This window comes from Cheilinus undulatus, linkage group 7, assembly GCF_018320785.1.
Source record: "Cheilinus undulatus linkage group 7, ASM1832078v1, whole genome shotgun sequence".
In the NCBI taxonomy this organism is placed as follows: domain Eukaryota; kingdom Metazoa; phylum Chordata; class Actinopteri; order Labriformes; family Labridae; genus Cheilinus; species Cheilinus undulatus.
The window spans coordinates 46,347,740-46,375,364 of record NC_054871.1 but is presented as its reverse complement, the minus strand read 5'-3'; the positions used below and the strand labels follow the sequence as shown (position 1 = coordinate 46,375,364).

Here is a 27,625-nt window from a genome sequence, read left to right as displayed (position 1 = left end):
GTCGCTACGACGGACCGCAATGAGGAGATAAATAGAAGCCTTATCTATTTATTTTTAAGTATTTACGATTCTCATTGAACTGGGAGGGAGAAGCTGGTGAGGAAAGCCGTTAAAGCGCTCGTCTGCTTGAAAGGTGAGTGAACGTTCGTGCTGGAGGCTAAAGTGGAATTTAAAGGGAGAATTAGATTAAAGGGAAGGAGATGAAACAGGGTGAGCCAAGGCTTTTTGCTAATGTGTACGTCTCTTTCATGCTAAAAAATATATTTCTGTAAATATAAACACTCAGATTAATTGTGAATTGTGCAGCAGTTGGAAAATATTGGTTTTAAAACGTTTAAAAGGCAATTTTTCTGATTTCAGAGACGATTTGCGCAGCTAGCTTGTGTCGCGTACAGTGTCAGCGCGAGCTCGTTTTTTAATAAACGTCAGTTAAACAGGAAGTTTAGAAATAACAGCACTGTCGAGCACGAGGACGTTTCTGTGTGTAGCGTTTATAAACGGTCTTTATGTCAGCGGAGCGTCACGCGCCCCCAGCCCTGCCTGTTATTACCGTGATGTGTGGGGACGAGCGCGTACACGGCGGCGCACAGTCAGCCTCCCTGCTTTCATGGCGAGCTGTGGGCTCACTGAGGAGCAGACACATCAGAGACCGAGCTCACAGTCTCAGAGGACTGAGACCGCTGTGGGTGGGAGAATTAAAATGTCCTCTCTGCTGAAGAAATGAGGAATTTAACCCTCAAATGAACCCGGCAGGGTCATTCAGGGCCGGCTATAGTGGTCTAGGCTGAGCTTATGCTCATATTGGTTGGCTGTCACCAGGGGCGGACTGGGACAGTAATGCAGGCCCAGAGTTTGACTCCATCTAGGCCACCCTGTCCCCATGAACAGCTACTGCGTTTACATTCAGTTAAAGGCACAATATAAGTACAGACATGTCTATTTCATTTAAAAATGACCAAATCTATATCAGATACTGTATAGCTATGTTACTTTTTGTTGAATGTTTACATAATGTACCAGCTTTCAAAGACAGATAAATCCTTAATATCCTTTTATATGAGGGGTGAATAGGGGCCAGGGGGGTTGTTTAGAACAATGGTTTCAGCCCAGGACCCCAAAAATAAAGGTGCCAGAGACCAGGGACCCCCACAAGTACCTGAAGGTGGTTGAACACAGTCATACACAATCTAGAATTGTGTGCAGACAAGACCACCCATAAGGGGGGATAAAGGGGAGAGCTTTAACCTGAGAAATTACCACTCTTACCAAAAAAGCAAAAATATTTTTCATCCATTTATGTAGTAGACAGCCTTCTTAAAAATGGGTTCAAATCCCTTTTGTAAAAAACAGAATTAAAATGGTTAAAAAATGGCTAAAATAGGTTAATAATGGCAAAAATGGTGAAAAGGGGATGAAATTGCATTTTAAAAATTGCAGAAATTGGTTAGAAGTGGCAAATATTTGATTGAATTGGCAAAAATATAAGCAAAGAGTGGGATAGTTAGTGGTAAGGGGAATTACAAAGTGGCTGAAATGGCTTTAAGTTTGCAAAAATTGGAGGAAAAATTTGTGAAATGGGATGGAAATTAATATAAACTGGCAAAAATGGGTTTACTAAGACAAAAAAATGGGCAGAAAATGGGAGAAATGGGTTAAACGGACAAAAATGAGCATATCAAATAGTGAAATGTGATTGAAATGGGCATTAAAGGTGGTAAAACAGGCTTAAAAGAAACAATAAGGGGTCAACAGAGGCAAAAATAGATGTAAATTGGCAATATTTGGTTTAGAAGTGGTAAAAACTGGCAGAAAAAAGTGTTGGAAAAGGGTTTGAAATGGGAAAAAATGGGTTTTGAGTGGCAAAAATGTGGTAAAATTGGTGGGAAAAAAAGATTAAAACAGGTTAAAATTTAGCAAAATTGGTGTAAAGTGGCAACACTGTAATTTAAAAAATATTCTTGGTTCTTTTAGGGCATCTTGTGACCCCCCTTTCAGTGTCTTGCGACCTCCATGGGGGTCCCAACCCCAATGTTGAGAACCCCTGGTTTAGACGATGCATTACCATGGACTAATGATCCATGTTGGGTTGGGCATTTGGACCGCAACTGACTGCATTTTAGACCATGCATCCTGACTACACATTAACAATAGGTTCTTTGCAGATGACGTCACACAGCAGCCGAGAACACCACTTAGAGGGCAAGGAGTGATTTCTGCAGAGAGACACTACCAAAAAGACCATGTTTTAACATGTTTATCTTTGGCCACTTTTGTGTCCTGAAAGTAGTGAAATATTCAGGCAATTTCCTTTTTTAAGTTTTTAAAAACACATGGAGAAGGGGTAGCAGGCAGAAATTAAAAAGCCTCAGTCCAAAGCCTGGATGAGTGTTGTCACACAACACTCGTGTATGGTCTGTTTCAGTGCAGTTTTGCCATGGTTTAGCACATTAAAGTTTCGCCAGTGTTTCTGCAGCTGAGTTCTGTCTCACCGCCCTCCAACACCGTTTATGGTGATGGGAAATCCACCTCTTTAGAGAGATCCAGATTATCTGGCTCGGTTCTGGAAAGCTGGTTGTTTGGCCCCCAAACAGCTCTTCATTTGGTAAAAAGATGGAGGAAAGGAAACTGGCGCTCAAACTGGAGCTAGCTACTTCGGCTACCACAACCTTGTTCATGAATGAAATAAGGATTTTATGATACGTTAAAAGGAATCAGCTAGCCTCTTATCTCAGTAAAAGACTCTTCTAGACTCTTGTCTCCCTTCATTTGACTAGCCGACGCTAGGAGGTCTGCTGGACTGAGTATATGTGATACCGATATATTAAGCCATGGTAAAAAAAAAAAAAAAAAAAAAAAATCCCTTTTTGTCGCATGAAGGGATCTTATTTCAACGTTAGTAGAAATTTTCAGATGATTATTGCAGCATAAAGGTCCATTTAGAGCTTTAAAATGCAAATTTTCCTCCATTCCCATTCATTATTAATGACTGTCCCACTTCCTGACCCCCAATGGGATCACGGGATTACAAACAATCTATTTTGACCTAAATTGACCAAATCTATATGATGTCTATGGTATGCTATATGTCTGTGTCACTTTTAGTTGAACATTTATATCATCTACCACTTTTCAAAGCCGGATAAATCCTGAATATTCTTTTGTATTACAGGTGTAGGAGCCAGAGAGGTCGTTTAGACAATGCATTACCATGGAGCAATGATCCATGATGGTTGGGCATTTGGACAGCAACTGACTGCATTTGGACCATGCATTCAGACTATACATTAACAAAATGTCTTTAGTGATTACCTCTGAGCATTTACATCATTTCTGTGGAAATGCTGTGTGCATGCAGGGATACCTTGGGCTGCTGGCAATAAGAATGGATGGGGGCCACGATGTAAGAGACTAGCAGTGCCCCATGTTGTCATACATGCTTTGAAGAGACACTGTACTCTTTCGCAAATACATGTTAAGCACTTGTTAGATTGAAATGACAACCTGGTTCAAGGTGACATGTTATGAGGGAGTCGTGAGGTGCCAGAACCTAAGTTGCAATTTTGATAAAGAAACCAGAACTTACCTGCAATCACAAGAAAACAGAAAACATATAAAGCTGTATGTCCCTTTTGAGCTTCCATAAGTTGGTACAAAAAAGCTTAGCCTTCAAATTTATCATTTGATTCTCATGCTCACCTCTCATGCTTTGCATGCTGCAGACAGTGCTAAGAGAATTGCAAGCTGTCTTCCAGACTGTCCTGTACTGAAAACTACATCCGTTTCTAAATCACCCCAAGATTTGAATTCTGCCTTTAATATGTGAACTCATTACAGGGTTTATATGCAAAAAATACACGCTTTGCTGAAAACAAATTTGCATCCTTGTGCTGTTGCAATAGCAAGCAGAAACCTCCACTGTTGAAAAATAACGTCAATACAAAAGTGCAGAGATCTGCTGCTCCATGAGCATCCAGAAACATCAGACATCCCTGGTTAAAATGTTCCTATGCATTTATTATATAACTATTACATTAGCTTTGTTTATAGACCAGTAAGAATGACAAAAAGAGCAAATTTAAACATAACCAATAATTAGATATTTCTGTGATACATAGTCATGCAGAAGTGGATTTATTTTATTTTAATGATTATTTTTATTCATAAAGGGTTAAGGGAATTATTTATTAACAGACAGAGCAGTGATGTTAGTGCCATACACCTACTCGCTACACACTGAAGTTGAGACAGAGAGATGCAGGAGTTGCATGCATGTCGTATGTAAACCATGCATTTAAATCATGATTATGCTGTCTAAAACCTTTTAGATTACAACTGATATCCAGACATCACGGACATCACTGCATCCCTCTGCTAAAAAGGTTTGGTTAAACACAGAGAGAGCAGAATAATATTAGCTGTCATAACAATAACAACAGGCCCAGCTCTGCCTCTGACACACTCTCTGCGTTGCACAGTCAGGAAATGAAGAATACTTTAGATATTTTTTTTGCACCTTGACAGTTTAGAGAAACCCAAAGCAGTGGGCAGAGTTCAGAGAGTTTTAGTTTCATTTTCAGCCATCATCCTCTGCTCCGTTGAAGCAGAAAGGGGGGGGGGGTGTAGATTGAGTCAAGTAGACTGCAGTTCTCCTGACTTCTAAACTTTAGCAGATTAATGATATTTTCTATATCTTCATAATCTAAGACTAGTCTATCGGCTTTCCTGTCTGGTACCTACACCAGAAATATCTTCCAGTGCATCTCTCCTTTCTGAGAAATTTGTTAAAGGAAACAAAACAGCTGTTTTCTGTTTAGTGAATATGCCTTATTGAACTGATTTTAACATTGATTAATCTTTGAATTATTGGCAAATCATCACATTCTTTTATAGTGAGTTGAAAGGGACAATAAATCAGACAATCCTGTTTAATTTAAAAATTAATGCACTAACTGTGGATCTTCATTGATTGCAATTCATGCCTTTAATCTTGACAGCCCAAAAATAAATAAAATTGTAAAGCTTACTGATAGTAAGTTACATCATTTATGCAGAAGTGCAGGAAAATAAAGAACACATTTCTGCGTTTACCACTTTGAAATTATTTCCGTAACTGTTTGGTTATGCATTTCTCCGTCACGATCAGCGCTGCTTCCTCTCTTCAGCCAAATCGGATGGAAAGAGGGACAGACTTTCCATTTATTCCAGAAGAATGCTACAAATAATATTAAGGGCACACTGGTTTGCTGTGAATGGGTCTCTAATGTTTGTGTTACAGGACTAGGCAGAGGAATAATTTCGAGGAGTTGACAGACCCAGAGCCAGGTATTCATTTTTTGGTACCATTAAATCTTCCCAAAACTTTACTCCTGTATACAGTATTACCACCAGGCAGGCTCGCTCACAGATTTGGCTGGGCCCCTGACAAACCCAGAGAGTGGGCCCTCCTTAGCTGTGATTTATTTATGCTATCAGTGCATGTGTGTTGGTCCTAGCTATCCTGGCTAACTGTTCCGTCATTTTGGAGTTATAATGTTGGTCAAGCTATTATTGGGTTCACATGTTGAAATTATTTATTTGTGTCAGTCTTGACCCCTTTTAACCACTTTTTTCCAGTCCAGTTTGCCACTGTTGTCTGACACTTTTCCATCTATTTTTTGCACTTTTTTCCCTCTTTTCACCCATTTTGCCACATTGTAACCCCCTTTCATCACCTTTTCCTTCCTATTTTGCCACTTTAAACATATTTTTGTCACTTCTTAAATACCATTCACTACCTTTTCCACCAATTTTTGACACCTATAATCTCTTTATGTGACTCTTAAACCCATTGTCACCACTTTTTCTGCCCGTTGTTCCATCTGTCAACACATTCTTGCACTTTCTGTATTTTTTTTTTTTTTTTTTTTTTGCCTCTGTAAACCCATTGCTGCCACTTTAAACCAAATTTTGCCACTTTTTGATACTATTTCCCCATGTTTACCGACATGTTTTGTTCATTTTCAAGCCATTTTGCTGCTTTCCACCAATTTTTGTGCCAGTTTTTACCACTATTGGCCCATTTTTGCCATTTGGTACCAACAGTTGCTGTTAACCCATTTTTCTTTTACTATTAAACTCTTTTCACTTTTTTCCACTCATACCAATTTTAGCCGGGATTAAACACATTTTTGCCTCTTTTATCTCAATTTTGCCACATAAAACCCACTTTGCCTCTATTATCTCATTTCATTGTTTTAAGAAAAAGAGTTTGTGTTTTGAAGACGGCTATGTAGTACGGCATAAATAATACAAAATTATTGTTGCTTTTGATAGGAGTGGTTATCATTCAGTTTAAAATTATTGTTACAGCAGCTTAACATTAAAAAGGACCAGGATTTTGCTTCCCCATTTGGCTGGGCCCCAGAAAGCTCTACCCTTTATCCCCCTTATGGACGGCCTTGTCACCAGGTGTTAAAACCACATTATACAGGTCAAACAGGCAGCTGCTGGTGCGGTGGAAGAAGCACAGCAATCAGAGCGACCCTCTACTTGCGCTCCATTAACTCCTTTTAAAAAATGCTTGCCGTAAACAACATTGAGGACTTTTACAGGAGGAAGTGATATATAGTTGCAGCATTGTTTTTAGACTCCAGGTCAACTGAGATACATCAGACCACACAACCAGTCAGCATTATCTGTTAGATAGGCGTTTGTGAAATGAGACTTCCCAGAGCTTTCAAACAGAGGCCCAGACATCATCATAGAATTAACAAATATTATTTTGTGATTGATTTTGTGAATAAACTGAAACTGAACACACATCCCGGTGCGAGCTATAGAATGTTCAAACTCTCTGAATAATTGCCAGTAACTTTTGAAGAATAATTTTCCTTTAAATGCACATCCCTAACCAAAACTAGCGGCTGATGTCACTAAGACTATGTCTGGGTTTTATAATCCAAGCGCTTCACTGAGGGCATCTGGTATTTTTAGTGGTATAGATGTTTGAAGGAAATGGTTGCCATCTTTTCCTGATTGGAAAATTGATTTATTGTTTCGGTTTCATTTTTACATTTATGTTTAATGTTTCCAGCCCAAAGCCCAACAGCAGTGAGTGGCATAAAAGTTGAAAACAATACTTGACCTTTGGTGTAAGCCTTTAAATGGGATGTAATAAATATTCTCATAATTACTGCAGGATTTCACAACCACAAACCGGAGATATCATTTCCTGGTTGTTACACGATAACGACTAGTCAGACAGTATAAATTAGAGTCATGTTAAATTATTCATTACATTTGACTATTGCTGTGGGATTTAGAGGATTCTCAGAATAAAGAGAGAATCGGCACTGATGTTTTAAAGATGTGGAGCTCATGATGAGGCTCCATGTGTCTCACTAATGAGATGTAATTGGCTATTGGAGCGGAGGGGTGTTGAGGGGCAATGACCTTTAGATCATCAGCCATGCTCCATCCATCCTCTGCCGCTTGGCCCCCCCCCCCCCCCCGATTTAAACCCACAACCAGCAAATGTCAGAGAGCAGAGAGGGAGGCTCGTTCTTGCTATGTTTTTTGGACCGCACTGCAGTTTAATGCAATTGAAATTAAGGCGTTGTTGTTTTCTGCCTGTTATTGACCGAGTACAGCGTGCATTCCACCAATGAAGCAAGAGGGGGAAGAAGAGGAAATGTGGAAATCATTACAGTAACGGGGACAGGGGAGGGATTTCATTTGGCTCTCTGTTTGGTCTCTTCTTGCCTATTTACACAATTAAGTGTTACTGGCTGGTGAACACAAACCTCTTACAGATGACGGCATTGCATATGTTACTCTGCTCTTATCAGGAAAAAAGCACACTCATTCATTTAATGGCTAGATTGAGGCGTTGTTTATGTTGCATGTTTCTTACATTAGCTCATACTGCATTGCAAATGTCTTTTTTCAGACACTGAGGGGATGAGAAAGGGGGACTATATGAGGAAGCTATTGGAAGATTACTTAATTATGTAGAAATTATTTATGGAAAATAGGTTATGTGTTATCGTCCTGTCTGAGTTTTTATAGGGTACATCTTAATAAAGGTGCTTTTATAGCTTGTTTAAGAGCTGAGCCTCAGCCAGAGGTGGTTGTAGCTCTTCATCTTTTACCATAGGTTTTCAGTGGGAAAGGGCCACTTAAAGGGGACGTATTTTACCTTTTTAAGACAAGTTTATATCGGTCTCAGAAGTCCCCAAAACATGCCTGTGAAGTCTGCTGCTGAAAAAACAACAATATTGGATTTTTGCATGTCTAAAAACCCCTCTGTTTCAGCCCTGCTCAGAATGAGCTGTTTTTGTGTCTGTGGCTTTAAATGTTGCTGAGCTGTCTGACTCCGCCCCCTGACCACGCCCCCTTGGGAAATGGATGTGGCTTAATGGATGTGCTTCTAATCCTCCTCTAAGCTGCCAGCTGACCGGAAGATCAAGGGAGGAGGGCAGGACTTTCTTTCAAGTGGGGAGGGCCAACCGAACCTGGGGGCGGTCCTCACATGACATCATGAAGGGAAAATCTGTGAACGACTTGTTTGAGCATGGATTTTCCTGGTATTTGAGGTGATTGTGGACAGACCTTTGGCACATATTTTTATTAGAAAACCCTATAAAGGAGATTTTTGCATAATATGTCCCTTTAACATGAGAAGTAAGATGAAACAATTAAAGGAAAAGATCAAGGACTGGGCAATAAAATGATTTTTGATGATTACGCCAAGCACAAGTTAGCTCCAGCTCAGTTCAAAGCCCCCAAGAAGCCAGCCAAAGAGTCTCAGAAAGCACCTGGTGTAGTCATTTATCAGTGAAGCTGTGTTTAATTTTCACCCAGTTTAATTGCCATGTTAATTTAAATGGGAAAAGAGGAGAGCTTTGTAGAAAATATGGAGCCAAAACATAAAAAAACAGCTTCATCTACGTAAATGTTGATTATCTGTGAAACACAGACTCTTAATAAAAACTGTTTAATCCAGGGTTTTTCCAGTCTTGATGAAAGCGCCTGTTTGTTTCTGAAAGGAGTAGACCTCAGTGGATGATTCTAGTTCCAAGACAAACATAAACAAGGAACAGTGAGAGAATCCTGACCTTAGAATAAGCTTATTTTGTTAGTAACAGCTGAGCAGGCGCCCCCCTGCTGATATCTTCTCCAAAGAACACCATCTAAGGAACAGAGATTTTTAAAATCTGAGTGCTTAATTCAGAGTTTTATCATAACGTGAGTTTTTTTTGGAAAGAATGACACCTACTCATAATTAAAACTTCTTGTTTTGAAGGTTTATTACAGTAGTTTATTGTTGGTCCAAGGTGTAGACTTTAGAGTTATACTTTGGGGATGCTGCTTTGAGCCGAGACAAAGGACGATCATACTGAGACTTTTGAATATATTTCTAAAATATATTGGCTTTTACAGGGTTGCTGCAGATCCCTGCCGAGTCTTAAATAGTCTTACTTTGCACATTTGAAACTTCAGACCATAAAAAGTTTTTAAAATTTTGATTTTTACAATTGAAAGCTCTTACATATTAAAAGGGCACTTTGAGTAAGACATGTCCTTATCCAATCTTTGTTTTCTAGCCAACTTTACTGTATATTGTTAAAATTAATAAAGGCAGCATTACATATGACAGGAATACTCAGATTTGGGTGTTTCAGGGCCCAAAAAGATGTTGACCTATACCATTTGACATTTTGTAAACAGATTAAACCAGAACATTTAGTCCTGGTCTGGTGTGCAGAAAAATCTTATGGCTTTCATTTTTGACAGTTTACTGTGCAAAATGTTGTATTCATTTTTCTCACTTTAAGTCTTAAAAAGTCTTTAATTGGTAAGGAGTGAAAGGGAGATCTCAAATGAATAGGCTTTATGTATTAAGTTCTTATGACCTGGGACATTTTGACAGACTTTAGTGGGATGCTTACAGAGTGCCATGGATCCATGTTCAGCTCACAGTGCTCTAATTCCTGGTAACTTCTAGCATGAGCGGTCATTCTCTGTCTCGATGATAAGTTTATTAATAGTTGAAAAATAGAATAGTTCACTGTTTATTTAGATATGAGCGTGTTTACACTGTCATCAGCTCACACAGGCTGATCGCTTTCAGATGCAGCAGCCTGATAGATATACTGTATATAGATAGATGGATGGATGGATGGATGGATGGGTGGATGGATGATGTTCAAGGTATCCAGCAGCAGTTTACAATCACGCAATAAGACATCTCTTACCCCCCCCCACACACACACATTATACTTAAATCTAATTAATAAATATGCTACAACCAAATGTTAAATGGTAAAATCAAAACAAAATCATTTAAATCCTTTTCAGATAAATATAAATGAACAAATTTACAACTTAAAGTAAAAATACATTTTAACCTGTATAAGAACAAAAACTGCAAAAAGTGACAGCTACATATCAGTGAAAGAAAAAGATTTAAAACACAAAATAAACATAAAACAATGAACAAAAATAGAAAATTAAAATATATACATAACATTGATTTAAAATAAAATTGGATCGCAATGTGTACACTCTATTTTTATTTTTATTTTTTAGTAATTACCAACCTGTGGGCATTGATAGTATGGTTGCAAGATGTGCAAAGGGTGTAAGAAATAATGCCGACTAGACATGATCAGAAGGATATGATAAGTTAAGATGATGAGTTCAAGTGTGCAGTGAAGCATTTTACTACACAGAGCCTTCTTACAGTAGTTAGTTTAATTAATATAGCATTTGAGTACAGTAAATCAGTAGATTAAATAAATTAATTAGTGCCAATATGCATATGAGATAATGCATTTTACCACAGTGATTTAAGAAACAGTTGGTTGAATAATTAGAGCACATATGCATGTGATCTGAGGCATCACTACGATTTAAGTTACAGCTAGAAAATTAATTAGTACAGATATGCATGCATATGAGGTGATGCATTTTACTGCAGTGATTTAAGAAACAGGTGGTAGATTAATTAGTGCAATTATGCATATGAAGTCAGGCATTTTACCACTATGATTTAAGTTACAGTTAGTAGATCAATTAGTGCAGATATGCACTTAATGTTAGGCATTTTACCACTGTGATTTAAGTTACAGTTAGTAGATCAATTAGTGCAGATATGCACTTAATGTTAGGCATTTTACCACTGTGATTTAAGTTACAGTTAGTAGATCAATTAGTGCAGATATGCACTTAATGTTAGGCATTTTACCACTGTGATTTAAGTTACAGTTAGTAGATCAATTAGCGCAGATATGCACTTGATGTTGGGCATTTTACCACTGTGATTTAGGCTAAGTCCCAGTTAGTTTAATAATTACAGCACAAATGCATATGAAGTTAGGCATTTTACCACAGTGATTTAAGAAACAGCTAGTAGATCAATTAGTGTAGATATGGATATGAAGTAAGACATTTTACCACAGTGATTGATGTAACATAGATTATTTGCAAATATATTAATGAGGTGAGGCACCCTTCCACAGTGATTTCAGAAACAGTAGATGGATTAGCTCAGATATGCTTATGACGAGCAGTTTTACAGCAATGATCTAAGTTACAGTTAGTGAATTATTTAGTGCAGCTATACATGCATATGAGGTGAAGCATCTGTAACTTTACAGTTAGTAGATTAATTGCAAATGTGCATTTGATGTGAGGCATTTTCCCACAGTGAGCTTCTGATCGTCGCTCTCTCTCTGGACAGAAAAGCACACAGCAAAAACATTTCAGAGTATCTGGAGTTAAATGAGTAGTTGGATCAAAGTGGTGCCTGTGTAGGTAGTCTGCAGATGTCAGAAAACAGGATACGGCATATACACGGCACAGTAACCCATTTTCTTTTGGAGTTTTCCAGGTTGCAAAATCAAGTTTCCCCAAACCAGGATACTGGCATATCATGGTTTCTGAAAACATAAACGTGCACAAACTGAGACCAGGATACTCAAAAAAACCTGGCAGAAACCTGCAGGTATTTTATACTTAAAAATGTCATACCTTGATATCCAACTTGATTATGGGGGTGAGACAGTTGTATGTATCTGGATGCAGCCACTCTCGTGGGGCGATAACATCCGCTACATTCTACAATAATTATTCAGTAACATCATAGACGCTTCTGATGAGCCACTGCTGTAGTTACTGACTTTTTATTGTCTCTGTGAACAGGAAGAAAGCAACAAAAGGATTATAGCATTAAAATATTTGATGGATAAAAGAGCCAATGTAAGTAAAATTTAATCCACAGTTCAAGAATTGCTTGGCTTTATCAGTCTTCTCTTATTATCAGGATACCCTCAAGACAATCGTCTTATCAGTATTTTGTCATTTTTGGGTAAAATATCATGATCACATTTCTGACCTTTCACTGAGTCCTGCATAGCTGAGTTTTAGCACAACAGTCTGAGAGTTTATTGACTCTTGTGTGACATCTTCCTCTGACCTTCTATCTCTGTGATAACAGAAAGACAAAGCAGAGTCTCACTCTCTGATAACATGAGAGAGGAAAAGAGATGGACGCATTCTGTGTTCTTTGGCTCACTCCACTCTGCTGGTTAGACTTCCTTCTGCAGAGTTTGACATCGTGCTCACATGATTCATGTGATGAGGAGCAGCGAACTGTGAAGCACGCTCGCGTTTTCTGGAGGACGACGTGTCACCCTGCTGGTTATTACTGCTGAATGTCAGGTCACCTGATGTGAAGCTCATACTCATTCTTTACTGCACTATTTTTAAGTCTTTTTTATCAACAAGGAAGCATGAAAGGTTGATTTACTTCAGCAACAAGATTAGGAGGGCTGATTAAATTGAGCTTATTGGTGCTTATTGTGGTCAAATCATTAGAGACAATCGGGGGTTTTAACCAAGAAAGCCTTCATTCATATCGGCCAGTGAGGCTTTGTCATACCACGAACCTCATGACCATGTTATCAAGCAGGAAATGTCCTGCCTCAGACTTCCTGGAATTTAAGTGAAACTGTAACATCAAACGAGGGGAAAATAGACAACCTACTAATTTCCTATTCAGGCTAAACTTAGATCAAAATGTCCACTTTTTGTTTTGTATAAAGAGGATTAAAAGTGAAGTGAGGCACTAGAAAAGCAGCTTCTGCATGCCTGTAGAGTATGTGTGTATCACACAGATTTATGCCCAGGAATTTGCTTGGATTCTTGTGTCAACAGTTTGTCCTTTTTGTCCAGCCTGCAATTCACCCCGCAGGACGAATCTTCTCTGTAAAAAAATGAGCATCTTTAATCATTTATTCATGGTTTATTTAATAGACACAGATACACTATGCAAGGACAAACAAAAACAGCTATGGGGCATAATTATCACAGTGTTTAGAGGATAATCCATCTTATTTTCCATCCTAGGAGCTGTAGTTTAATTTAATTGAACATTAGGCTGTCTTTATCACATTCAAACAACTAAGCAAGGTTTGTGTAGAAGTTCACTTTCAGTAATGAATGCTCTTAAGGAGTACAATGATGATGGATAATGAACATAAAATACGTTTTAACAAAATGAGTGTCTCACTTTTATCTACGAGTATAGAAAACAAATAGGCAACATGGACCAGATACATACATGAAAGTGTTCCTGTCTTCTCTGCAGACTCTGTTTTTGTACAGTCATTAATAAATACAGTATTATCGCATGCTGAAAGGCAAAAATGACCTGATTGCCCATTAGTAATAGAAATGTCCAACAACACTAAAGTAGGGATTCCTCAAGTGATCAGCAGCCAATCATGATCAGCAAATATTTTTAAAAGTACTTAAATTTCCTGTGGGATCAATACAGTATCTATCGTCTAATCTAATCTAGTTGAGGGCGCCCTTTGATCAAATCCTGATCCTTCAGATAAGCAATATTTGAATCTTATATGTTTGCAACTGTTAGGTGGGATACTTAAGGTCTGGGGGGTAACGGTATTTGTTATCGTCCCAAAAGTCACGTTGTGGGGGTGTCACAGTCCAGTGCACATATTCACACAATGAATCAACAGAATGAAAAAACAGGCGATCACACATGACAGTACTGACCCTTCAATCTTGGTGGAAGTGATGCTCATTAGTGCCAACCACTAGTAAACGATCAGCAAAGAAGAGGAAGAAGTCAGCACAACAAAATGCATGAAGAAGAAAGTTAGTCTCAGTGGTGAGAGCATTGAAGCAACGAGATGCGGTATTTTCTTCTCCTCACCATCGCTGTACTAAGCCTCCGGATATGAAGCAGGGAGGGCTGAGTTAAGTTCAATGGCAATATTATTATATTTCTCGACATGTCTATTCTGTAAGAAAATAACAAAAAGAGTCAGCTTTCTGTCAAATCTACATAAACCAGAAGCAGGTATGTAAGCCGACACATAAGCACATATAGCTAAGGGGATGGGAAAGTGTAGGCATTAAGGTAGGGATATGTGTTAGTACACTTATGCACCTGAAGATAAATATGAGGGTTCACTCTTGAATGTAAAGTTGGATGTGAAGGTACATGTATGGATACATGTGTAGATGGTATTTATGCATATGAGAGCATGTTTCAATGTCTTTAGGGTGTGTTTATGCAGATATCAGTATGCATGGATGTTTGTACATGGGTGGTATATATGCATGCTTGTACAGTTATTGGTGGACATACTTCTCAACTGGACTCTCCAGTATGATCATATAGCTGGTTTGGAGACTAGCATTTTTCAACTCCCATTCCTCCATGAGATGTTCTGTCACACTTATATATGGCTCACAGGTCCTGCAGGATCACATGTCGTTGGTCAGTGCGAAGCAAGGAACATTTGCAAGCTGTCTGATTAGGCAGCTCTGTTCCCAAATGCAGTGGTATCTCTGGTCAATCGTTTTCAGCAGCTTTAAAAAAACCATCCTGCTCCACAGCTGTACCAGAGACCGTGTCTTTAGCAATATCTTAGGCCTCAGCTCTTGTAATGTCACCCCACTTTTTACCTACAGAGACACATTTTATTAAGCCAAACACCTACTTTTGCTTTGCCTACGGACTTATGACCCTGACATTGGTAAGATTCCAGGAAATGTGCACAGGAGATGATTTTGGTTATTAACACAGATATAGCTGTTGATTTTGCAGATTCATGGTAATTTCTTGGTTGGAATTAAAGCATTTTTAGGCACCCCTGATGATGCCAGACGGCACTCTAGGATGATATGACAGCACACATCCTTGTTGATAAAAACATATTACATTGCTCTGGAAAACACATATTTTATTTTGCATGTTTAATGTAGGCTATCTAAGTATTTCAAACGAGACATTTGGCTCTTCATTTCTTTATAGCTTTTTATTTGGTATCTTTTTTTTGGGGGGGGGGGGTCTCTATTTTGTTTCATATTTAATAGGCCATATGGATTATCACAGGCAGTCTTCTTTTAAATAATCTGTTGGCTGACTACTGTCATTCAAAAGTAATAAATGAAGGAAACCTTGAATTATAAATCAGAAACACTCATTTATTTCTTACCAATGAACCAAACTGTGACCCCAAGACCAAGGTATAAACCGAACCTTGACCTCTGTGAACTGCTACACCCCAATTATTGTGTTGTAGAGACATGAGAAACACAGGAAGCCTTGCCTTGAAGCACACATAGCATACTTATTATTGTTCTGACTCCAAGTGGGACTATAATTTACCCAGTTTATAAGATGCTGTTTTAAGGAAAACTCAATACTTGTGATTGAGACCGCTGCCTCATTTGCAAAATATTCTTGGAGGTAATAAATTGAATAAGATGTAGGCCCCTTTTTTCTTCTGGTCTTATACTAGCCTTCTTTTTTCAACCATTGGTGTCATCCCCGTCTGACCACTAGTAGGACAGCAGGTTTAAGGCATTCTCTATTGAAAGTGGGCCGTTTCCACTTCCTTACAAAGTTTATGAATGGGAAAAGACAAGTTGACAGACCCTGACGCCTCAAGCTGTAAATGCAACAGCTGATACTTGGTTCTGAGGAGTATGTAAAAGTGTTTTCATTATTCCCAAGGTGCACACACGAGGTTCCCAGACCAATCCTTGGTGTGAACCAGTGACTAGGTTATCGACTGACTGTCTGGCCACAGAATCCTCCGTGTAATCCGTCAGAGCTGCATTACAATGTGTCATCTATGCTTCAGAACAATATAAAACCAGCCCGGGGGCATACAGCGGTCTTCCTCGCCAGCACTCAGGCAACCAGACACCACATGAAGGCAGTTCGGGGAAAGAAGTGTCACGCTTGTTGCACGAAAATTAGAACTGCATGTGTGCATTGAAGTCTTTAAGCCCCAAAGTTCAACCTAAGTTAGTTTTGCGTTCAGGTTGTTTAGAGGTTTCCCTTCTTAAGACCTAAACACATTATCCCTGCTGCTCCCATCAGCATGAATAATTGACCATGCTGACACTGGACGCATTGTGTCTCTGGTCACCCAGGGGATGTTTTATCACTACAGATGGATGATGGTTGACAGCCAGAGCAGGCGGGACATGTGTTGAGTGGAGGTATCATGTAGTGAAGAGGAAACTGAGCACACAGTCCGCTTATAAAAGTCTTATAAGTACCAAGATGATAGATGTTAATTAAGGGATAAACTGAGATGTTAAATGAGGGATGAACTGACTCGTTTTTTTCTTTATAATTTAGCTCAGGGAGGGTGTTGGTGTTCAAATTAGGAGTTACTAGCCCTTCAGCTGCTGGAGGCGAATTACCTCGGGCTTAACCTCTTCAACCAGAGACCTTAACCCAGAGAGACAAGTGGAGGAGGGGAGGAACGGAGTGATGTAAAATTGAAGACCCTTTAAACAAAAGTGGCATAATGAGTGGGGGCAGACGCTCAGTTTTTTGTTTTTTATTTTCCAGCTAATTCAAGAATCTATGGATGCCTGATTGCACTTCATTAGCATGAAGACTGTATTATTAAATATCTCCATTGATCCAAAGTAATCTGACATTATAAGAGGCAGATACTTGATGTTTTAATTACGCTAATGTGCCACTGAGTATCCAGTCAGTTTGCTTTACTTATTAGCATACACTCTGACAAAAATTATGGCATAGATACTACATTTTAACATGTACCATGAGGTGAAATATTATTTTAGCAGGCGAACCTGAACCTTTTGCATTCACATGAGGATATGTTTGGTTTTGATGGATAACTATGCAAAATTGGCATCTTGAACCTAGCTACACTGGCTGCAATATACTGATTTCTCTGTTAGAACATAAGCCCTGCTAATGTATAGTCAATTACAAGTATTTTTAACTTTTATTCATAATAAATGAACTAAATCAGCGAGCACACTCGCTGTTTGTTGCTGTTATTACCAGTTACTCAAAAAAGTCATTCGTTCATTCCACATAGCTAGTTTCTTTCTAAAACTGTAATGAGTTACATTACTTAGTTATTCACAGCAAAAAGTAACTAGTTACATTATTTTTGCATTACTTTGCATCACCTGAGATCTTTTGTAACTTCACTGCCAATAAAAACAATTCTAAACCTCACATGTTCTCACAGAGGTGTTATGTAATGTAATGGCACTATTCATGCATGTGTAAGGATGCGTGTGAGATGCCAGCACAAGAAGTGATGTTATAAGACAGGACCTAGTAGCATAAATGTGCTCAATAAGAATTTGGTCAGCAGTCGTGTAAGTCTGTCATGTGTTATGTCAAGTCTAGTGGTTAGTTGTTGCCTCCTGATTATTCTGTGTACTCCAAAATTACCATAATCCTTATTCTAATAAGGGGGGCTTAGACAAGATCTCTCCTTTCTGCTCTTATTACAAAAAAGGTGACAGCAAAGTTGTGAAACTCAGACCAAAACAGCACCTCACTGACAAATGTGTCCAGAACAAGGCCACAGAAGAGAATATGTCCCCACAATAAATGATGCCGCAAGGCTATCTATCTCTGTTTTTGTGTTTGCCTTTGGCTGATGTTGAAAATCAAGCTTTGGCTGCCTGGTTGGTGCCGGAATAATGCAGTTATCTTTAGCATCGCAGTTCTGAGGGTCTTTACTAGCTTTGTGTTAGCAGGCTCCCTTTGCAGGTGTCTGCACAGAGTTCATGGTAGCAGAAAGTTTTTCTAGCCAGGTCACAGTTTACACTTCACCGTTATCCTTTATGTGCAAAAAAACAAAGAAGTGTTCATATCTTCATGTGTCTTAAGATGTCCTTATTTGATGAGCTTAGCTGTTTTCCTCTTCCTTTTCCATGGACTTGTGCTGATGTGTCTCTCACCTGAATTACTGAGAGTTGCATTAGTGTGCATTAAAAGCGTGGCTTGATTTGTTTCCTCCTTGCACCCATTTTTAACATAGTTGTAGGATTTCAATAATTATTTTACAGTAACTGTAATGTGTTTGTTACAAGCAGTAACACCATGGAGTTACTGACAAATGTAATGTCATTACAGTAACAGTACTATGTACCACATTACCCATCACTGGTTTATCATTAAACTTTAAGAGGAGAGTAAACAATTTACCTGTTTACTGTGCTTAATTGAAACCCTAAAATCAACATGTTATCATATGAAATAGAAAACAAAGTAAAATATGTATGCATGTCCTTCCAGGGTCTCCCTAATGATGGGCTGTTTAGTCCTGTGTCATAGTTTTGTTCCATCTAAGGTCCAGACTGCGGCTTTTTTGTTATATACATTCAAGTTGCTAAAAAATATTCAAGACTTGGGTCATGATTCACGGGAGTGTGGTGTTGGTGGGTCCTGAGACTTGACCAGTTTAGAACCAGAGGTCTAAGGGGACAAAATTCAGAGCATGAGGCCAGATCTGAATGCTATGGTTGACAAAGAATCTAATGTCTCCTCCAGTCTGCATGCCAGGCACGCTATATTTTCTCCTCCATGATAAGAATGCACAATAGACGTTAGACAAAACATGCAGTGTGTGTCCTTCACATGAAATCGTTTCACAGTGATTACCTGAGATTTCTACACTTTGTGCCGTTTGATTACATTTGCTCAGTTCTTGAGAGAGGTCTGGATGCAGCCTGTATACAACTCTGACGGCCACTCTCACAGACCGTTCATCTGACACAGTATATCTCAGAGGGGAAATGCCTTAATTTGCTACTACAGAATAGTTTTTTCTTTCTTTTTGTAATTCAACTTCATTCATAAACAAAGTCTGGCGGTTACATTCATGAAATAACCACACTGCAAGATTATAGACTAAAAATATTTAGTAAATAAAACAAAATATATGTGAAATATGAAATATATGTGAAATTTTATGGCAATTTTATTTTGGATTTTGGTAGACGGTCAAATAAACATTCCAGTTCCAAAAAATGAGAATGTTCTGGCTATCATTTGAGACATTTAAGGTGTCATATTGTGCACAAATGGTGGCTCAATTTAGCTTTTTTAGCTTTAGCAAACATATCTAAAGACTTAGCTACGTAGACAATGCACCTACGTAACTTACATAGCTGCTTTGTGAGCTTAGCTTTAACTTTGTAAGCTACATAGCTATGTAGGCTGTGTAGCTCTGTTATCTATATCTAAGTACTTGGCTATGAAGATGATGTGGATAAGCAGCTTTTGTAGCTGCTTTGTGAGCTAAATTAGCTACAACTGCTAGTAGCTTTGTTATCAAGGTAGCTTACAGAGCCCTGTCGCCACACTGGCTGTGTTGGAATATTTTCCAAGAGACGAGCTTTTTCCTGTAAGCAGACTGTTCATCCAGCTTTGTTAAAGGTTTTCTAATCAGGTTCAGCAGGTCAGGCTTTTGACTTCAAACTTTTGGGATCCTAACCCTTACCCAAACCTTAAACAGAAGTTTTATCTGATTTATTTTGAAAGTTTTAAGTTTTAAGTCTATTTCCGTTCTGAGATATACGGCGTCTCAGGTGAACTGTCTTTAGGATGCCTGTCAGTTATGAATGGGTTGCAGCCAGGCTGTCTAGGAATTCTTTTTCAGGGTTTACAGGTTTGAAATCCTTGAAAATTTTGTTCTTTTAAGTGTTTTTAAGGTGTAAAAGTGCTAAGACTTGGAATAAAGTACCTGAGATTTTTATTTTAATTGTACCACCTCCCATTATAACATTATCTGACTGAAAAGTTTTTTTAGAAAAAGAGAAAAAAAAAGAGAAATTGAATAAGTTAGAGGCTCTTTCACATTATATAAGAATAAGTAATGTTGTGCTATTACAAAATATAATTAGGGTAATTTATAGCATAATATCTTTTCTATATGGTAAGGAATATAAATAATATATTTACTAGTTTGTTGGATTTTAAAAAGTGCAGACTGTACAAGCCTTAACCTTTGAAAGGTGTGTGAACCCTGCTGTCTCTTTTGACTCTCCCTCAGTGTAAATGTTAGCTTTTCTCTGTGTTTCAGGGCTGTGTTGGACAATAATGGATGAAGACTGTCTCTAACACTTGCTGATCATTTGGATTGACTCTTCAGACTAAATAATGGAGGGTGGTGATGAGTCTGTAAACGGGACACAGTCTCAGACTGAAGCATGCAGCACTGAGATGGGTGGAGGAGGAGAAAGAGAGAGTTCCAGTAAGGCTGATGAAGCTGCTGATCCCTGCAGTGGAAGCACTAAAGAAGGACTCTCTCAGCTGGTGGATCCTCCTGCTCCAGCTGTGGTGAGTCCCTCTGCTGAAGCTCCAGGAGGTGTAGCGCTTAAAGTTGCCACAACCGTGCTGCACCCGGTGTGTCTGGGAGAAAGCCCGCTGATGCTACCCATCCACCTGCAGATGGCTGGAGCGGCTGCACCTCAGCTTGGCCAAATGGGGGCTGCCCCGTACCTCATTACGAGCCAAAGCCCTGTCTCTCTTCCTCTGGTGTTGGATCAGCAGGTCCTCCAGCATGTTAGTCCTTCGGTGATCCCTCAAAGCGCTAACTGCTCTCAACTGCAGAATAACGTCCTCTGTCAGAACCCTTTAGCATTCGGTTTACCTCCGGCTGTGGATCAGAAAGCTGCAGCACAAACTCAGGAGGCTAACCTGCTCTCTCTCCTGCAAAATCCAGCATTTGCAGCCATCTTGCAGGATCTTTTTCCCTCTCAGGCTGGTGGTTCTTCTTCATGTCAGTCTCCAGGATCCCCTTTCTTCCCTCTTCCTCCTCTCACGCCTCCATACTCCTCCCCTCTGGCCCCGTTAGTCCCTCCTGCTACGCTTCTGGTCCCCTATCCTGTCATCATCCCGCTACCAGTGCCTCTGCCAGTCCCCCTACCTATCCCGATCCCCGTCCCTCAGACCGAGGACTCAAAGGGGAACATGCCAAAACCAGTTTGCACTGTGAGTAAAAGCACTCAGACATCTCCTAAAGATACTACCTCTCCTGTCTTGTCTTCAAGTAGATGCACTCCATCCTTTCAGCTTCAAAATGTGTCCCCATCCTCGCTTCCTACTAATGAAGGACAGGCTCTGGACCTTTCTGTGAAGGCATGTCCTGTTGAACTAAAACAGGAGTCTCCCAGTCCACAGCAGGATAGCGTGCTAGATTTATCTGTGCCTGGTGTGAGGAAGAAATGTGACAAAGAGGTAGCTTTCCATTCCAGTCAGGATACAAGCAGTACCTCCTTGTCTTTGGGCGTCCAATGCACTCAGAGTCTAGATTCTAAACTTCTAGGCAGTCTGGCTTCACTGCAGTTCAGCCGACAGCACAAATGGGTGGTCGACAGCAGTCCAGGTGGATCGGGTACCCAGGAGGCGTCTATAAGCGGAGCAGGGAACCTGGAGATTCTCAGCACCTCACAGACGGCAAAAGTTATCGTCTCAGTGAAGGACGCCATCCCTGCCATCCTCTGCGGGAAGATAAAAGGCCTCTCAGGAGTCTCCACAAAGAACTTTTCTATTAAACGGGACGGCAGCCAGGGGACGTCTCTGCAACAGCTCTACGCTGTGCCATCGGCATCCCAAACAGAGCAGCATGACCCGAATAACCCGCTCAAAAAGGTCCCAAAGAACAGGGCCATCAAACTGAAGAAGGTCAGCTCACAGGAGATCCACTTCCTCCCTGTGAAGAAGCAGAGACTCGCAGCACTGCTCCCCAGGAAGTAAAAGTGCCCGGCGGAGAGGGATTAATTGTTGGAGCACTCACTGGTATCCCCTCCAGAGCATTTAACATAAAACACATGTCTTTAATCAAAGTCGTACATGTCCAGTCCAAGCTCAGAGAAACTGAGCTTGTGAAAGTCTGACGGTTCACACATGTCCTTTGAGTTTTCTGTTGTTTTCTGCTCCAAAGTGTTGTAATAAACCTGAAATGCTCCTGTCAATGGCAGCTTAACAGCCTCTCCATGCGGCTTTATGAATCACAGACAGCAAAGACACATGGCTTTGATTTTTCCATTTCTGGAGTCAAAGTTTGTTTCCATAAGTAGTTTTTATTTAAGTGCACTGAGGACCTTAAAGATGTAATATCTGACTGTTCCGATCACAGCAGTTTGTGCAGGCAGGACGTGACAGAGACTGTTGAACATGTCCCATTGTCTGTCAGAAATTCCCCAAGCCATCAGCGGTTCACTGGAGTGGTTCATCCTCATCTGATTGGTGGGTTTAAGCATGACAGGCTAATAATGATTTGGCAGAGCTAAAATGCCATTTCATCAAAGTGAAGGTTGGAAACAGCCATAAGTCACAACAAAATACATTCTTATTAAGTTGAACAGCAGCAAAGGGATGATGTCTTTTTGTTTCACATTTCAAACACAACTTTCTGTGAGTCTGTTCAGTTAAAGGGATATGTCAGTATTTTTGAAATTGGGCTATATGAGGTACTGACCAGGAAGCTAGGCTGTATGACGTAACAGATGGGTACATTTTTTCCCCGGAACTTTGCAAGTTTTTCGTGAAATATGGCCAGCAAAACAATGTTGGCTCAAATGTGCCCACTATCAAAATTTTTTGAAGCATTTTATTTTTTACCCAGAAAGCCTCTCTATTATTTTCTCTAGTTTGCAATGCAGGCTTTTGTTACATGCTCTTGCATGCGTACATGCAACATTTGAGCCAACTTTGTTTTGTGATCCAGTTTTACCAAAAACTAGCTTCCTGGCCATTACAACCAGTGAGTCCTTCTTAATGGGATACGTGCAGTTAATGGCTAAAATGGTTTATCAAATTAGCTGGCGCAGGATTTACAAGTCATTTAAACGAATTACCCGTCATTTTTATTAACACAGGCTTGAAATCCTGATCTATAATGCTCTTTTAAACTGTTATGAACCTCCCGCCACTAGAGGCCGCTGTAGCTTCAGTTAATGGCCGCTGCATTCCTGTCTGGCACCTCACAGATGTAAACATGAGAAGCTCAGCAGTGGCTTAGTGGTAAGTGTGTAGCAGGAACAGCACATTATGACGTTTTTTTAAAGTAGTAAAGGGAAATAAAGTGGTATGTTGGCTGTTGAGGGTTGAACTCACGTAAAACTTCCATCTGAAGTGAAAAGAGGCCACATATCAAAGCACAATATTAATCTACAATCTGGCAGCGCTAGCTTTTAATGCTAGCCTTGCTGTAGAGAGTAAATCAGGCTAACGCCACACCTGCTGACACTATGACCCTGTGAGGAATTTGACTGTTTTCTAAGGATGTTCCCTTTAGAGTGGTCAGTTAAAATAAATTTAAATGAGCATTTAGCTGAATACAGAAATAGACGCTTAGGAACATCCTTATTGCTCACTGAAATCACTACTACTGCTAGGTACCTCATATGGCCCAGCTTCAAAAGTACTGAAATTTCCCTTTAAAGTATTAACAGAATGAGGTATTTGATGATAGCAGACTCATATGTTGAGAGTATAAAACAGCTGAAACTCCTCTAATGTTTCAAGTAAAGGTCACCTTTGGTATTGATTACATAATTATGGTGTCACCTGAGTTAAAGGTACAAAAGTTGTGTACTACTTTGAAAGATTGCCTCAGCCAGCAGCTGTGAAACTGATTTTATTAGCTGCATCCTATTCCAAATGTACCGCATCAGAGTCTTCCCACTAAAAGTGCGAGTTTTTACAAAATCAGAAAATGGATCCCTTTAGAGGTTCTGACGAAGGGATCCATGAATCACGTGCAATTTTTTAAACCACAAAAAGCCGTTTTGACATTTTTTAAAGTTACCAGACTCCATTAAAGAGAAAATTATATTTACATCTCCAAACAAGGGAGTCACTTTTCTACTGCTGCCAGAAGGACGGTGTCCACTGACTGTGTTTTTAGCTGGCAGTGGCCACAGCCTGTACTGTTTCTCACTGTCGTCTCAGCTTCTGTTGATAGGTTCTGAAAGTTGTCTTTCAGCACTTTCACTTCTTTAGAAGTGAACATGAAGTCTGTTTTAGAGTATTTGTCCGCACCATTTTCTTATGGAAGTTTCCCTCTGCTTTCCTCTGTGCTTAATATGACAGTTCAGCAAAATATCACATACAAATCTTTAAAACAATGTGAAGGAATCCTTTTCAGGCATTTGTAGAAGCTACAGGAAACTTGACCCTCAAAAAGACGAGATTACTCCTTTACCAGTCCTGCTGACGAAGCTGAAGTCCTGATCCTTCTTGATTTTTTTTTTTTGTAAATGCCGTATCATTTATTAAGGTCCAAATTATAGTAAAGTCCAAACCGTTCCAGTGGCTCCTTCCATTCCTGCAGAAAAAGATGAGTCCTTCCATCATCATAGTGTCCAAGCTTTACCAAGGTAACAACCTCTGAGATCAGAGACTTCCACACAGTAACAGTTGGAGGGTCATCCATAATCCATTTCCCCATTATTGCATTCCTTGCCATCATCAGAAGATGATGTCTGAGTAGACAAAGAAGTGGATTTACTGACACCTGCTGGTCACTTCGGCACAGACTGCCCTCCAAAACATCTGGACTTTCTCACATTCCCATAAACAATGGAACCTGGTACCCTCATGAGATTCACATTTAGGACAGTTTGGTGATGTTCCCAATCGTTCTTGATTTTGATGGCAAGTGAGGGAGAAGTGACACTGACGAGCCCAGTACTGTTCCAAAAGATCACCTGTTTTCTACTGAGAGTGCTATGAGCTAAGCAACAAATAATAGCAGCCGCTAAGCTTTGGAAATGCTTGGTTTCTTATTGAAAAGGAGCACTGAAAATGCAAACAACTGAGGCTGTGGGCACAGATCCTTAAATAGCTCTGAATGCGTACACTTGTGTTTTTTTTGTAGGTTCTTTCCGCAGCAGTGTAAAACTCCCCTTGGGGGCAGCAGGCAGGAATTTAAAAAGCCTCTGTCTAAAGCCTGGATGGCTGGTGTCACAAAGTGGTCCAGTTTGGTTCAGTAGTGTTTTGCAGTGGTTTAGCTCTTTAAACTCTAATCTTACCTGTGTTTCCTCAGCTGATGTCCATCTCACCAACCTCCAGCCTCTCTCATTGTGATAGGAAATCCTTCTCTTAAAAGAGTCATTCATTCATATCTTATTGTCCCTCGCTTGCCCCACAAGGTTTCTTTTGTTAGTAGTACATCAGTGTTTTGATTAAAAGCAAGTTTTGATTATGTAAATTCAGACACTAGATGCTAGGAGGTCTGCAGGACTGAGTATTTGTGACAGTGACCACGCCAGGTAAATCAGTTTAACTGTGATAAAATCACTTTTTTGTAAAGTGTAGGGATTAGAGATGCTAAGTACTAACTTTTCTCCATTCCCATTGATTCCTAATGGCTACCCACCACTTCCTGACCCTGACAGGCATTCAGGATCAGTTGATTGCACAAAAATGATTGAGGGAATTTTCTAAAGAAAAGAAAAACACAGGCGGCCGAAATTAGTTTCCTCTGCAGGGAGTCTGGGCTCTCCCAGATAGGATGAGAAGCTCCGCCTCGAGAGGAGCCAGCATGAGGTGGTTCGGGCATCTTGTCTGGATGACTCCTGGACCCCTCCCTGGTGAGGTGATCCCACTGGGAGGAGGCTTCGGGGAAGACCCAGGACACACTGGAGAGACTGACACTCAGCTGGCCTGGGAATGCCTTGGGATCCCCAGGAAGAGCTGGTTGAAGTGGCCGGGGAGAAGGGAAATCTGGCTTCCCTGCTTAGGCTGCTGCCCCACAACCAGACCTCAGATAAGCAGAAGATGGATGGATGGATGGATGGATGGATGGATGGAGAAAAATGAAAGACAGAAATCATATTTAAGCTGAGCTTGAAATTGTACCCTTGAAAAAAAAAGCATCTGGATGCAGAAGCCCTTGTTCCTCATGCCTAATTGTTTCTTGCAGCACTCGGGACACTGAAACAGCTGAACTGTAATGATCTGTGAAGAACAGATGATACTGTCAGCAGGCACAGGCCATTGCCTGCAGTTTCCACAGTATCCGTGTGCACGCCAAGGCTGATCATGCCTTTTATTATCAGTGCTTGTGCTTCCACCACTGGAGCTGCATGTGTGGCACGTGCAAGGCGCCATTCTCTTCTGCTTTGGTGGAGATAGATGCCAAGTGTGTTTAAGCACACATCAAGCTGAACGGAACAAACCAAGACAGGAAGTCAAACTAAATTTCAAAATAAAGCCCTGTGTGCAGACTGCTGACCGTATATCTAGTGTGATATTGTCTGTGTGATCTTTGCTCTGCTTCAGACACAAACCCAGTAGACGAGGATGTGCACCACTAGGGGGAGTAAAACTGTGGTGCACACAGATTGAGGCTCATACAGCTGCTGTGGTTTTTAGGTGTTAAGGTGCATTCCAAGAAAATTATTTTCTTTTAATGGAGTCTGGTGGGTTTGATTTGCAGTTTTGTGATTTGCATTCACAGTTCCTACAAAAAACAAAGCTTACATTTTTAAAATGCTGGCATTAGTTCAAACTGAATTAAATCAAAGTGGGAGTTTAAGTGTTGAACAACTGAAAATGTGAAGAGGAGAACGAGTCAGAGGTAAAAGATAGAAGTAATGAGTGTGTCAGATAGAGGGAAGACTGTTGGTGTGTTTGATCTGTGTGTTATTAGTCTGCTAGGATCAGTATCAGTGAGTCTCCAGATTTTCTTTTCATCCATGTAAAACATGTCCAAGGTGGTTTTGGTGTCACTTTGCTTTCATCCATCATGGCGGTGGCCGTCCCATGATTAGATCAGAGATGTGAATGTGAGAGTGTCGTTGTCGTGCGTCCGTTTATTTATCCTGTTGAGTGCACTTTGTCCTAGTTTAGTTTGAAGCGTTACAGGGTGTTGCTACATATTTTGCTCCGACTGTTCCTCCTATTTGTGATTTAAGCATTAATTAAATCTGTGAATTAAAGGCCACGGACTAGGAACATCTGGATGCAGACTGTTGGAGATGAAAGGAGGGATGGAGAATGCCACGCAATCCTTCATTTATATCAGTGAACTTTAACCCCTGTCTGCAGAATCAACAAAGCGCTTGTTGCTTAAGTAGCTTGAACACTTTGCATGTACAGGAATTCACACTAATTTATTCTTGGTGACATTTTTATTTATATAAGCTGTAAATTTATCCTGGTCAGTTGTTGATGTCTTTTTTTCTTTAACTCCTGAAGCACTTTTGGCTTCTAAACTGTCCTTTTTAAAGACAAAACAACAGCTGGCAGTTTGATGTTTGTAACTGTACAGTACGTGTTTTTATATGGAAGGGAAGTAAA

At 40.0% G+C, this 27,625-nt stretch overlaps 1 protein-coding gene across 2 annotated transcripts; it reads left to right on the top strand.

Moving 5' to 3' along the window:
* Positions 1-27,625, top strand: zmp:0000001174 (retinoic acid-induced protein 2). Of its 2 annotated transcripts, none has more exons than XM_041791731.1 (2): positions 1-133; positions 20,397-27,625. In XM_041791731.1, the coding sequence occupies exon 2, from the start codon at positions 20,474-20,476 to the stop codon at positions 22,070-22,072; it is 1,599 nt and encodes a 532-aa protein (XP_041647665.1). In that variant the 5' UTR covers positions 1-133; positions 20,397-20,473; the 3' UTR covers positions 22,073-27,625. The 2 variants fall into 2 exon arrangements, with proteins under 2 accessions (XP_041647665.1, XP_041647667.1); XM_041791733.1 differs by lacking the exon at positions 1-133 and adding an exon at positions 8,544-8,573.

What these genes read in the sequence shown, in the direction of transcription:
- zmp:0000001174 (XM_041791731.1), top strand. Translation starts at nt 20,474, where the DNA reads ATGGAGGGTGGTGATGAGTCTGTAAACGGGACACAGTCTCAGACTGAA.